Source organism: Octodon degus, unplaced genomic scaffold (genome assembly GCF_000260255.1).
Source record: "Octodon degus isolate 3935 unplaced genomic scaffold, OctDeg1.0 scaffold00210, whole genome shotgun sequence".
Lineage (NCBI taxonomy): Eukaryota > Metazoa > Chordata > Mammalia > Rodentia > Octodontidae > Octodon > Octodon degus.
The window spans coordinates 1,485,721-1,498,063 of NW_004524786.1; the positions used below are offsets into that span (position 1 = coordinate 1,485,721).

The following is a 12,343-nucleotide window of genomic DNA, read 5'->3' on the forward strand; positions in this document are numbered from 1 at the left end:
GAGTGATCCCCTAGCCAGGTGTGTGGACTGCAGCACTTGTGTATGGCCCCGCCGTGACGTTTTCTGCTGCGTGGCACCATTCAGTCACTTATTTAGTATGCACTAGCACTATGTTACTGACAGCAAACCAAAACAGACAAAATAGTAATCACAGTCTGTTTTCTCAGTACGACCGCCACCGCCTCCTTTTGGTACTGGAGCTGGAGCCCCAGCCCTTAGCACTGAGCTTCCCAGCCCCTTTATCTTTTCTATTTTGACAGGGACTCAGTAATTCACTAAGTTGCCCAGGATGGGCTCAAACTTATGACCCCCCCTGCCTCAGCCTTCCAGACTGCTAGGATTGCAGGCTGAACTCCCACACCCTGCTTAATACCTATATGGAAGGAGGGAAACAACTTAGCAAGCAAACTCTATACTCTTAGTGGGTGAAATGTGGTATTGGAAGTCAGAATGGCACGAAGGCCGTTGGGTTACCAAGGATGATCAAAGAGAGAGGAAGCACGGGCTGCTTGGGAAGACCCGGCCAGGGAAGAGCTGCCGCCAGTTTTGGGGCAGGAGCGCGCCTTGCTCGTTTCAGAGCTGAGGGGGGCCAGTGTGGCCACTGCTGCTTGAGCCCAGAGACTTTCCCAGACGCCCTCGAGCTACGAGGACAGACTGCGCCACCCTCAGGGGGACCTGACTTGTGTGGCGAGAGACGCAGATGCTTCGGCAGGCCCTGACACCTCACAGTCACACTTCCAGGGAGTGTTGTGCTGAGCAGGGGGGACAGGAAGGGGTAGGCCGGAGCACTGAAGCTGCTCAGAAGGCATTGCAGGAGCCCCGGAGAGAGTGGCTGATGGGCCGGTGCCCATGGGAACATGGAGGACAGGATGCAGCAGGTTCCAGATCGCTTGTAAGACTGGAGCCGTCCTGATGTGACGGTAGGTGTGCTGTGTGAGGAGGCGTCCAGCTGCTCGAACGAAGAGAGTCAGAGCTGCAAGGTGGTGTTTGTTCATTCATTTGCTTTTGGTACCAGGAATCGAGCTCAGGGCCTTGCGCTGGCAGGCAGGCTGTGCGCCACTGAGCTACACTGCCAGCCTGCCTCCAGGGTACTGAGCTAAACAGTGGAAAGGAAGGCACCGTCCTCCCCTCGATGTGAAGGCCGCACGCTTGTCCTCGTGACAGCTGGTGCTCTGAGGTCAGGCTGCGTGCTGGCGTCATCAGCTTCTGACGCCAACCCTGCAGGGAACGGGCCCCAAGGAGGCACCAGCTGGGCTGTGGGCAGTGTGGCTCGTGCCGCCTCGCTGACGGGGTGCCTCTGGAGGCAGGCACAGCTTGGTCTCTTCTCGTAAGTAGTTGCTCTGTGGCTGTCTCAGACTTCTGCAGCTCCAGATGCCCAGAGGAGTGGTAATGTTACAAGAAAAGTACCAGGGCTGGGGCGAAACTCCGTGTCAGAGCATGTGCTTAGCATGCACAGGGCCCTGGGCTCAATCGCCACACAGCATTCGGATAGATTGGAAAAGAAAATCAATGTTGTCCTCGGGTGCCGTTTTCTCCTTAGTTAGGGGAGCCCCCATTTCCATTCCACCACCGCGTACAGTGAGTCAGGCCCTTTACCCGTGCACTTGGGTATAAATCTGGGTGTGCATTTGCTTGTCTGTACTTCTCCCGGATCAAGCAGAGCAGCCCCACATGCCGTCTTCATGAGCTCATTTCCTGAGAGCTGGGAGCCACGCTGAGTTACGCTTTTCTTCTCCTCGAAGGAAGAAGGGCTCTTCCTGGGAAGATAATCTCCCTCGGAGTAGTGGCCTCTTCCATCCTCCCTGGTCAGCTACCTGGATTCAGGTGGATTCATGCTGACCTTTTATTCTTCAGCAAAGTCTGTCCAGGGAGGAGGAGCGCCGAGTGAGAAAGTGCTTACGCAAGAGGTTAGGAGCTTGGTGTCCTCAAGCGAGCGCGGGGAATGTGGCTGTTTACTCCCAGCGTGGAGGAAAGCACCGCCAAGGTCAGCAGCCCCAGCCCCACCCGAGCCCCAGGCCTGTGGCCGAGCCTCCTTTCTGCTCCCCAGTGGCTGTGCAAAGGTCCGCAAGCCACACTCTTCTGAAACGTTTTGCAGAGGGAGCAGGAGCAAGGCCTGAGCAGAACCCAGGCCTGGTGGGTGCAGCGGGAGGGAAAGCAACCCAGGAAATTAGCTGCCCTAATCGCATTAGCAGGAGGCTGAGCGGGAGGCTCTGATTTTCAGGAAACGATTTGTTTCACGAGGTACTGGAGCAGAAAGTCTGTCAGAGGTCCTGCCTCCCGGGGCCCCTCCCTCCCGTGCTGGCTCAATCCCACTGTCCCCAGCCACCAAGATCCCGTTGTTGTCTGTGATACTCGACTCTGGGGCCCTTAACCCTTGCTTCACTGTGGCCATGGGAAGACAGGCATCGATCACACTTCCTGGCCCCAATGGCTTTCTAGGTGCTTAGGCTGCCCTATTTCCCAGAGCAAATCTGGGAGGAGCCCCACCCCCATTTGAACCCCTCCCTCCTCGCTCCCCACCTTTAACTGAGGTGAAGGAAGAGGCAAATGCCTAGGGTCAGCGGAAGCTGGACCAGACCCCAGAATTAACACAGGAAAGACCTTTGCTCTGTGAATCTAAACAAAGCTGGATTATCACTCACAGACCTGCCGTGTGACATTTTGTGTCCCCCTTTGTCAGCTGGGTAGCTAGTGTGCAGTTGACTCAAAAGAACTTGGTTTTGTTGACTGTGTCATGCTGTCACCTTAAGGAGCAGCCCAGGGACATGTGGCCTGGGCCAAGTCATTTGGCTGGGACCCTTCTGCTCCCATCACAAACGTCAGCTTCACCCACAAGCCCTCAGCCTGTGACATCATTGACTATGCACTAAGGGTTGGGGTCTGTCTTGAGTTTACAAACAGTGTGCTTTTTCAAGGATTTCTTTACTAAAGGCCTTGCAGTCTAGCAGATGAAGTCTTTACGTTTGCAAAGCTCTGCAGCCTCAGCCTGTTTGGCTTCTGTTTGTACGCAGAAGAGGAGCGCAGAAACTTCATGCATCCAGCAAGCATTTGCTGAGTCCCTTGGAAAGTGTCAGGGGCTAGCAAGTGCTGGAAGTAGATTTTCATGATTAGAAGGCACCTGGCCTGCAGAGGTTAACTTAAATCTGTAAGTCATGCTTTCGCAACCTAACTTAGACGTCTTTACTGGACCCGACCTCAGAGCTGTGATCAGGAACCCGTGGTCAGGGCAGGATGCACACAGGGAGAAAACCCCATCAGAGAGGAGCGACTTCTTAAAGTCAAACCAGAAGTTTACAATAAGCACTGTAGGGAAAGGCCGTGATTGGGGTTTCATCGCGAGATGGTAATCAAAGAGTATGAAAATAGGTTTATTTTGCCCTATATTCAGCAAAACCCTGTTTGAATTTTGATCTGGCCAGTTTTCCAAATGCATAATAAAACAATCACTAAGTATTTTTGCCTCCGATTTGCTGTACGTAGGCAAGCAGCACCTTCTTCACTTGAGGGCTGAATTGAACAGGGGTGATGGGGCAAAGTTGCTGTGGCTTTTCTACCCCAGCGTCCTTCCCCCTCTGGTAAGTGACTCTTCCTTCGGAAGCAGCTGCCGTCTCTGCCTCCAGGCCAGGTTTCTTTCCCTCTCTTCCATTTTTGTTTTTACTTTAGTGAGGCATATTTAACAGGCAAGCGCTGTCTGCAGGAAGTGCGTAGCTCAGGGTGTTGCTGTCCATGTGCACTACAGCGCTGGCTACCCGCCTCCTGGAGTAGGCGCCTCCATCTCAGTCCGTGGTGAGAGCGCTCACGAACTGCTCTGGGAGCCAGTGGTCACATGCACACAGTGCCGAGAGCCCAGAATTCATGGTTTGTCCCCCGTAAATGCGTGGTTGGGCACTTAGACTCACACCCCCGCCCTTGCCTCCAGCACCTGGAAAGCTTTCAGTTTCAGGTTCTATAAGTTTTGTTTTTCTTTAAATTTCTTTAAATCTTTTATTCATTTATTTGGTACTGGGTCTTGCTACGCAGATCGGACTCATGGTGATCCTCCTGTCTCAGCCTCCCCAGAGCTGGGGTTACAGGCATGCGCCACCATGTCCAGTTTCAGTGGCTGGCTCAGTGCGCCAGGGAGTGGGGCCGTGCGGCATGTGGCACTGGGGATCGAACCCAGGTCCTTGTGCTTGCCAGGCAGGCACTGCGACTGCCCAGCTATCGCCCCGGCCTCGAGCTTTATTATTTTAAAGTCTACAATTGACCCGCTTTTATCCAGCCCTCATTTGGCCAGCAGTGTCACTCTTGCTTCATGAGTGAAGCAGCGCCGGCACCCTCACCCTCGAGGGCCAGCTCTGGCTCATGCTCAGTGCCTGGAGAAGCACTGAGGTAGTGGGAAAGAGCGGGGAGCAGAGTGTGGCAGAGGAAGGCCCTGCGGTTGAAGAAGAGCAGTCTGCTCACATTAAGTGCCAAACTTTCTCTGCGTAGCAAGTTAGCCCAACGTGCGGGGGCAGTAGGGCACTGGCACTCAGCGAGAATCTGGGGTAGCCTCACCCGGAGCCTGGCAGGAGGTCTGTGTGAGGGGCCTGCGCTGGTACCGCAGAATCAAGTTCCTGGTGACTCACACAGAAGCTCTGGGTGAAATGCCAAGCTTCCTCAGCCCTGGCTGCCAGGACCTCTACACAGGCGTCTTCCCGGCCTGGCTGCTGGCCTTGGCTCTCTACAGCCTGGGGAGCAAGTGGAGCCACCCTCCATCCTGTCTTTGCCATCCCGGTGACCTCGTGTCAGCCCAATCTGTGTGGGAGGGGAGGGCAGTGGAGCACAGAACCAGCCCAGGGGAAGGGTCCTGCTCAGACCCACGGTGGCCTCAGGCAGGGGCAGGCCAGCATCAGATCAACCACATAGTTTCAGATTTCAACACTGGCCAAGGAAGACCTAACAGAGACATGTAGCTCAACACATTGTAATGTGTAGCACTGTCAACTTCTGTACTTACACGAGAGCCGTGTGTGCAGGCGCCCTCTTGGTGTGCACACTTCAGACCCGGAGGCTGTGAGCGTCTGTGATCCCGTAGCTGCGGGCTGGACGGATCCCGGCTCGCAGGCTACCAACCCCGTATCGCTGTCCCTTCTTTCCAGGGGCACCGCCTTTCCTCTGCTAGGAGTCAAGCTGGGGAGGAGCGAGCGAGTGCTCTGTGAGCCCGCACACAGCACGGCAGGCCAAGCCCGAGCTTGCTGGACCCCGCAGTCCTAGCCTCTCCTCCTCTGCCGGGCGAGGCGTCCTTCATGTTCCACACAAGTGGTCCTGGCGGCCCCCCAGCGAACTCTCTTTTCTCACCTGCAGCTTTATCAAGCAGCAAGGGTGAATTCTTGCTAAATGGGGACTTCGTTGTCACAATGTCCAAAAGGGAAATCCGTGTCGGGAGCGCGCTGATTGAGTACAGCGGGTCTGACCACGTAGTAGAAAGGATCAACGCCACTGACCGCCTTGACCAAGACCTTCTGCTGCAGGTAGAAGTGCGGCCGTGCCCCCGTGCCCCTTACCCCCTGGACCCCCGGAGGTGCTGGTCCCACAGACATCTCCCCGCCTGCCCTGCGCCCGCAGGTGCTGTCCGTGGGGGAGTTGTACAGCCCCGACGTACGCTACTCCTTCAGCATCCCGGTCGAAGGCGGGCCGCAGCAGTTTTACTGGAACCGCTTCGGACCCTGGCAAGCGTGCAGCAGGCCCTGCCAAGGTATCGGCTTGCAGCTTAGGTTTGGGGACGTGGGGATGTTTTTAAAGCGTTATTTTTCTTCCTTTGCTTTCTCCAAACAGCCACATGGATGCAACTTGTACGCTTTTCCGTCCACACGATCCCCCAGTGTCCTTTCTCTGACCCTGTCTGGTCCTTTGGGGCCAGCGGGTTGAACTTCTTAATGGGTTCGGGTCATGCTAGGTTTCCTCGTCCTAGGAGGCTGGCACTCGTGTGTGAAGCCACGCAGAATCAGCCACGCCTCTTTGATTTTCCAGAGATGTGGTTTTAGTCATCTCATTCTAGGTTGCATATTTTCTTTCCTTTAATTAAATTATGGTCAGCAAACGACAGCCACGTACCAAAGTCCAGCCTGCCACCAAATAAAGTTTTACTGAAACACTTTATTTCAGCAGCATGCCATGTACTCATATAAATAAAGTGTTGTTGAAGCCCGGCCACTCTGCAGCTTGTGTGCTGGCAGGCAGCTGGTTTTGCCCTGTTCTGGGATAGCTGAGAAGTGTGATGGCCTTCCTGCGGCCAACAACACTGAGAATGGGTGCGGCCTGGCCTTTTGCAGGGTGTGTTCGCCAGTCCTACACGGCTTGTGGACTGAGTTATCTTCCTGAGTAACTTTCCCCCTCTTCTTAGGGGAGCGGAGAAGAAGGCCCATCTGCACCAGGGAATCTGACCAGCTTCCTGTTTCTGATCAAAGATGTGAGCGGCTGCCACAGCCGGGGCCCATCACGGAACCCTGCGGCCTGGACTGCGACTTGAGGTGCAGCTTCCACTCTCCTGCCTGCGTCCTGAGGCGGGAGGGCCTTGTGGGAGGTGTGCGGGTGTAGCCCTGGAGGAGGACCTGTCTTGGGTTACCCACCCTTCTTCTGTCTCTGGATGTGGGCTTTGGCTGTGTTTCCGAGACGTGCGCTTTGGCCAGTTCCCTGTCCATCTGGAACCTGTAGGCACAGCAGGTATCTGTGGGCTGCTTGTTCTCCAAGAATCAAAACTAGTTCATCAGCATCCAGCACTCGCCAGCGAGCGCTGCCATTTGTCGTCACAACTCGGGGTAGGTCTCGGCCTTACGACCCAGTTGGGCTCCTGCACTAGTTTTGTTTGATAGCCAGCTGCTGAGCGGAAGTCCCCCGTGTGTGCCCGTAATGTTCTCGTGTTCTGGAGCGCACAGCCACTGTAGCAGGACTGTCAGGGTGTGGCAGTTACGGGCACTACAATACCATCATATGGGAGGAAGAGAAGAGCACCTGTGCCCAAATGCCCAGATAGTCACGCAGCTTGTATTTGAGAGGGTCGCAGCGACAGCTGTGTGTGGGAAGTGTGGCAGGGCGAGGCCTTGCTTTGTCCTCTTCTGCAGAGAGGGTTGTCGGTGCAGGGTGGCAGGGACTGGCACGTCACCTTAGCATGCAGAGGCCGCACACTGATGTGGCCAGTGATCTCCAGCAGTGGTCTCCGACCACAGTGGTGGCGTGGGGACCATCAGGGCCCAGGACCCCAGGAGAGCAGGCCAGCGCTAGGGCCTGGATGTGCATCCTGTCTGTGTGGAACTAGAGGTGGTGGGCCTTTCCCTGAGGCCCTGGCTCCAAGCAGGAACCTCCCCCCATCCTCCCTCCCCACTGTCACTGACCTGCTTGCTCACTGGTTTGCCACAGAGCCATTGTCAGGACTTTAAAAGTTCCACATTCATGCTAAACCTGGGCAGTATCTTGTTCTAGGTAGTGTACATGGAAACCCATTTGTTTTGGCCAAGAGAGCTAAATTAGAACTAAAGCTTCTTGGAGAAAAAATAATTGACTGCTTAAATAAATTAATCACTGAAGTTGGATGGAATAAAGCTCAATTAGTGACTAGGTTCCTTGACATGCAGCCTTCATAAATTGAGAAAGGTACATTCTCGAATTAGTCATATATACCCCCTAAGGACAGCATCTCCTACCACTGTGAAAATAGTAGCTGAGCCAACCATTGTCTAAGATTTTCAGTTACGTATTCTTTTTTTTAACAGTCTCATAGTAATAGGATAGCTTTTCTATTGTATTGTTTTATACATATTATATCATCCTTTTAATAGAATGAGTATCCTTTCAATTTCTCAAACACCACCTTGATAGAAATATTACCATCAGTTTTACAAATGAGGGGACCAAGAACGGGGCTGGCAGAAGTTATGCAAATGGCTGGAGTCACGCCGAGGTGTGGCAGAGACCTCAGTGTGGTCTGCTTGGCCAGGAGCCCGCGCGCGCCAACCCTCGGCCAACCTGTCTCCACTCTTAGCCGGGCCGCAGTGGGCTTGAGCACCCCAGAGCCCTTGCCCTGTAGCTGTTTCTCCCTTGCCAGAAGGACTGGCCCCACCAGCCTTGCACCCGCCGTTTCCTACCCACAGCCCTTCCCGCTCACCTGGTGCTTCTCTGCCAGCTGAGTCCAACCCGCCTTGCCTGGTCAGATGGCGGCTGCCCATGCTGTGGGCCTGCTGCCTGGTGTCAGCCGGCACCCGCACCAGCGGCAGAGGTGAGACTGTGCAAGCCCTCTGAGGAGCACAAGGGCACCATTTAAAGCAAAAGAGGGTCTTTCCTAGCACCGCTCAGAGTCCCCCAGGAACACCCGTTTCAGTGTGGAGGTGGCGCCGCCCGTACTCGCAAGAAGCTGTTGTTCTGCCCCGCGAGCAGATGCAGTCTGAGCCATGCCTGCATTTGGGTGGTGCTGCCCGTGTGCCCCTTGCCAGGCTCTGCTGCCCCAGGGAGCCTGTGCAGAGGCTTCCCACACTGGTGCTTGTGCAGTTCTGTGGTAGCCAACGTTTCTCTGCAGACTGAAACACCAAGAGTAAAGCAAGTCCTCGCGGTCAGGGCTGGCTTTCCTGAGTGTCTGTCCTGTATGCAATGCAAGCCTTGCCCTACCTGATCCCTGATAGCCCTGAGAGCCAGTGCTGCTCCCATGTCCCGGTGAGGAGGCCTGGGCTGTGACACAGGATGCAGGAGAGCCCAGAGACATGCCTGCCCTGAGTCCATTGCTTGTCATCTCACAAACCTGGCTGAAGCCAGAGCTTAGAGTCTTCACTTCATGCAGCGCCTGTGTCAAGTGTGCTGTTCTAAGCTCTGCCGAGACCAAACAAGGCTAGTGGCTGGGGGTACAGGCCTAGAACGACAGCCCCTCTGCGGAAGGACAGGAGAGGGAGAAGCAGCTGTGGCATGCACTTTCTTAGGAGGTGCAGGCAACTGGTGTAGGAATTAAAAAGTAAAAGAAAAAGAGTTTAGGATTAGCTTACAACCACCTAACAACTAGACAAGTAGAATTCATACCTAAAACAGAAGGTCATGGTATTTTTTGTCAGCACTCAAACTCACATATTGCTGGCTTTTACAGGTTATTTAAAAATGAAGTTATTCACTGAAAACTCCGCACACACACACCAGGCCTAAAGAGGGGGAAGTGCCTTTGTTCTGTAATGCCGATGTCAATGTGCTCCAGCTTACTGCCTCTGGCGGCTTACCTGTGGAACCATAGAGATTGTCACTAAACAGCCCAGTTCTAGAATAGTTTTTCCCAAAACAATGTTTGTGAATCAGTCCTTCTGCAGCATGATCTTTGGCACACTGGGGTGGGATGCCTCCTACGTGTCTCCCTCCCAGGTGACAGCTCCAGCTGCTGGCCAGCAGTGGACAGCTCCGCAGTGGAGAACCTGCGCCCTGTGCTGGTTCTCTGAGTCCCTGGACCCCCCAGCACTGCGCATCCACCCCACAACAGTACCACACGTTTCTTCTCGGTTTCCACCTGCTAACAAACACAGTGAAATACGCTTTTCTGAAATACAGTAATTGATTACAGTTGGGTTTCATTTTCCATGAAATGAGCCAAATAAATTCAAAATCCTGAAGATCATCATCCTGAAAGTGAACCAAGCAACAGGTGACAGCATCGGGAGAAGAGTTCTCTAAGGCAGTGCCTTGGCCTTCCCTGGACTCTTCTAGGTTCTCCACTTAGCTTCTGGGGTTCTATGAACATGAGGGAAATGACATTTGCAGCCCCTGCTCCCTCCTGGGGTGTTGTCTCACGTGGCAGGATGCCTGCCTTGCTTTGCCCAGATGGAAAATAACCTTTCCATGGGGCAGCAGTGACAAAGGCAAACAAGGTAGCCAAGAATCAAAGCGCAGATGAAAGTTCCAGATGCTGCCTTGAATTGGCCCATACTTCTGCCTCATTTCCTGCAGGAAGTGAGTTTGCCTTGATTAAACTGTGACAGGATAAGATAAGGCCACACAGCTGTGTGCTCGGTCAGAGCAGAATCCTGCTGATGCTGTACCTCTTCTAAGGAGCAGTCTCCTTGACCCACTTCCCTGGTAGAGCTCACCTCTGACCTACCTTGGGGTGCTGCTGAGGAGGGCTGGGCAGCGGCGTGGCCAGGGTTCCTCTGTTCACAGTCAAGCCCTCCACGCAGTTTGCATGGATGACCACTGATAGCACCAGAAATCAGAAAAGCACTTGATTTCTGAGTCCAGTGAGTTAGCAAATGAGAGTGAAACAAAATGAAGATCATAAGAAGTTGTCTTTTATGGACTGGTAAATGTGACTGCCAAAATGTCATTCACTGATGTGGGCTATTCAATTTAAGCATTTTATTTATTTTCAAACACTGCTGTCCATATTTCTAGGGCATTAAAAGAATCAGACAGGGCTGGAGAGATAGCTCAGTGGACTAAGCACCTGCTTAGGCAAGCGCAAGGACCCAGGCTTGAACTCCAATACCACGTGCCACGCCAGCTCCACCCCCGGGTGCACTGAGCCAGCCGCTGAGACCCAGCAGGGTGGTACAGGCTTACAATGCCAGCGCCGGGCAGGCTGAAACAGGAGGATCACTACAAGTCCGAGCTGAGTAGTGAGACCCTGGACCAAAGGCATAATAATAATAGAACCAGACAGTTCTTGGGGGATACTGAGCACTTTGTCTACTGAGAAAGTTTCCTCATGGCTCCGGGGACTATAAAGCACGCCATGGCCTCGTTTTGGGTTTATAGAGTAGGACCTAAACTTTAAAAGTCGTAGGTTTTATGGAAAACTGTTCACGTCTTTTTCAAGGAATTTACACACTTTACACTGGGGCAGCAGTGCACAGACAGGGCTTGGCACACCTGGAGCCCGAGTCATTCATTCTGTCCTCGCTTCACAGCATGCCTGTTGAGCACTTCCTAGCCCTGGCTGGGTTTCCAGGCCCTTCACTCTGAAGCCACGTGGAGAGCCAGTTACAGGAGCTTTCTAAGTAGAAACTTTCTTCTTTGCTCTTTGTTCCATTTTTTTTTCCTTCTGGTGACTTGAATTTCCAAATGAGCTCTCAGAACACCACCGCAGAGGTAGGGCCTCTGGCGCCTGCTGTGACTTCAACGTACCTTGGCCGCCCTAACAATGGCATGGGCACATTGGTTGAAAATCACTTCTTAGTAACTGTGTTTCAAGCTTCACGGTGCTTGAGTTAAGGAAGATAAAGGACCCAGGTGTACCCCTAGCTGGACAAGGCATGTGCATGTTTAACAGAAACGTGCATTTGTCCCGCTGTTGGCTCCAGGTGGCATGTGGCCGGCAGGAGCGAGTGCAACGCCCAGTGCGGGCCGGGCTACCGCACGTTAGACATCTACTGTGCCAAGTACAGCAGGCTGGATGGGACGGTCGAGCAGGTGCACGAGAGCTTCTGCAGCAGTCACCCCAGACCAAGCAGCCAGGAGAAGTGCTCAGGAGAGTGCAGCACGGGCGGCTGGCGCTACTCGGCATGGACGGAGGTAGGCACTTTTCGTTCCTCGTGCAAACGCCAGGTCTGATGAGTCCGCCCCTTGAGGGACTATTAAGATACCCCACTTAGTCTTGGTGGAAAAAGACCCGTAACTGATGGCCAAGCCCATTCCTGCTCGCAGAGAAGCATCCCATGATTGGTTCGTAAGGTCTGACGCAAACCTGACGTGTGGGAAGTGGGGCGTGGCCAAGCAGGCCAGCCCCTTGCTTTTGAGTACCCATGAGCCATTTCCAACTTTATTTGGGGAGCTAAAACGGATGTCAGTGCATACCTGGTAAATAAATCGATAGCATGAAAAGATCTGCTCAAAATGGAAACTGAAGTGAGTCAGGAGTGAGGGATGGTTCCTAGGGCGGAGAGGAGCCTCGACAGGACCTTGAGCACACGTTATGAGAATCTCAGTGATGGTTTTGTCCCCTTTGCGTCCTTAGTGTTCTAAGAGCTGTGACAGCGGAAGCCAGAGGAGACGGGCTGTTTGTGTGAACACCCAAAATGACGTCCTGGACGACAGCAAATGCGCCCACCAGGCAAAGGTTACCACTCAGAGGTGCAACGAGCTCCCTTGTCCGCAGTGGAGATCGGGAGACTGGTCAGAGGTGAGTAGGCAGGGCCGTGTCCCCAGGCCATCACACATGTCCTCCTGGGTCTCCCCAGGTGAGCAGGCAGAGCCGTGCCCTAAGGCTGTCACAGGTGTCCTCCTGGGTCTCCCCAGGTGAGCAGCCAGGGCCGTGCCCCGAGGCTGTCACAGGTGTCCTCCTGGGTCTCCCCAGGTGAGCAGGCAGGGCCGTGCCCGAGGTCGTCACGGGTGTCCTCCTGGGTCTCCCCAGGTGAGCAGGCAGGGC

General features: G+C 54.1%; 1 protein-coding gene across 1 annotated transcript in view; it reads left to right on the forward strand.

The window, feature by feature from the left end:
• Positions 1 to 12,343, forward strand: part of Adamts9 (ADAM metallopeptidase with thrombospondin type 1 motif 9) — a 141,497-nt gene that overhangs the window by 49,426 nt on the left and 79,728 nt on the right. Inside the window, exons 17-21 of the mRNA XM_004644783.2 lie at positions 5,326 to 5,492; positions 5,587 to 5,716; positions 6,365 to 6,491; positions 11,280 to 11,490; positions 11,933 to 12,097. Of these exons, the coding sequence (XP_004644840.1) occupies positions 5,326 to 5,492; positions 5,587 to 5,716; positions 6,365 to 6,491; positions 11,280 to 11,490; positions 11,933 to 12,097 (800 nt within the window). The remainder of the gene's footprint in view (positions 1 to 5,325; positions 5,493 to 5,586; positions 5,717 to 6,364; positions 6,492 to 11,279; positions 11,491 to 11,932; positions 12,098 to 12,343) is intronic.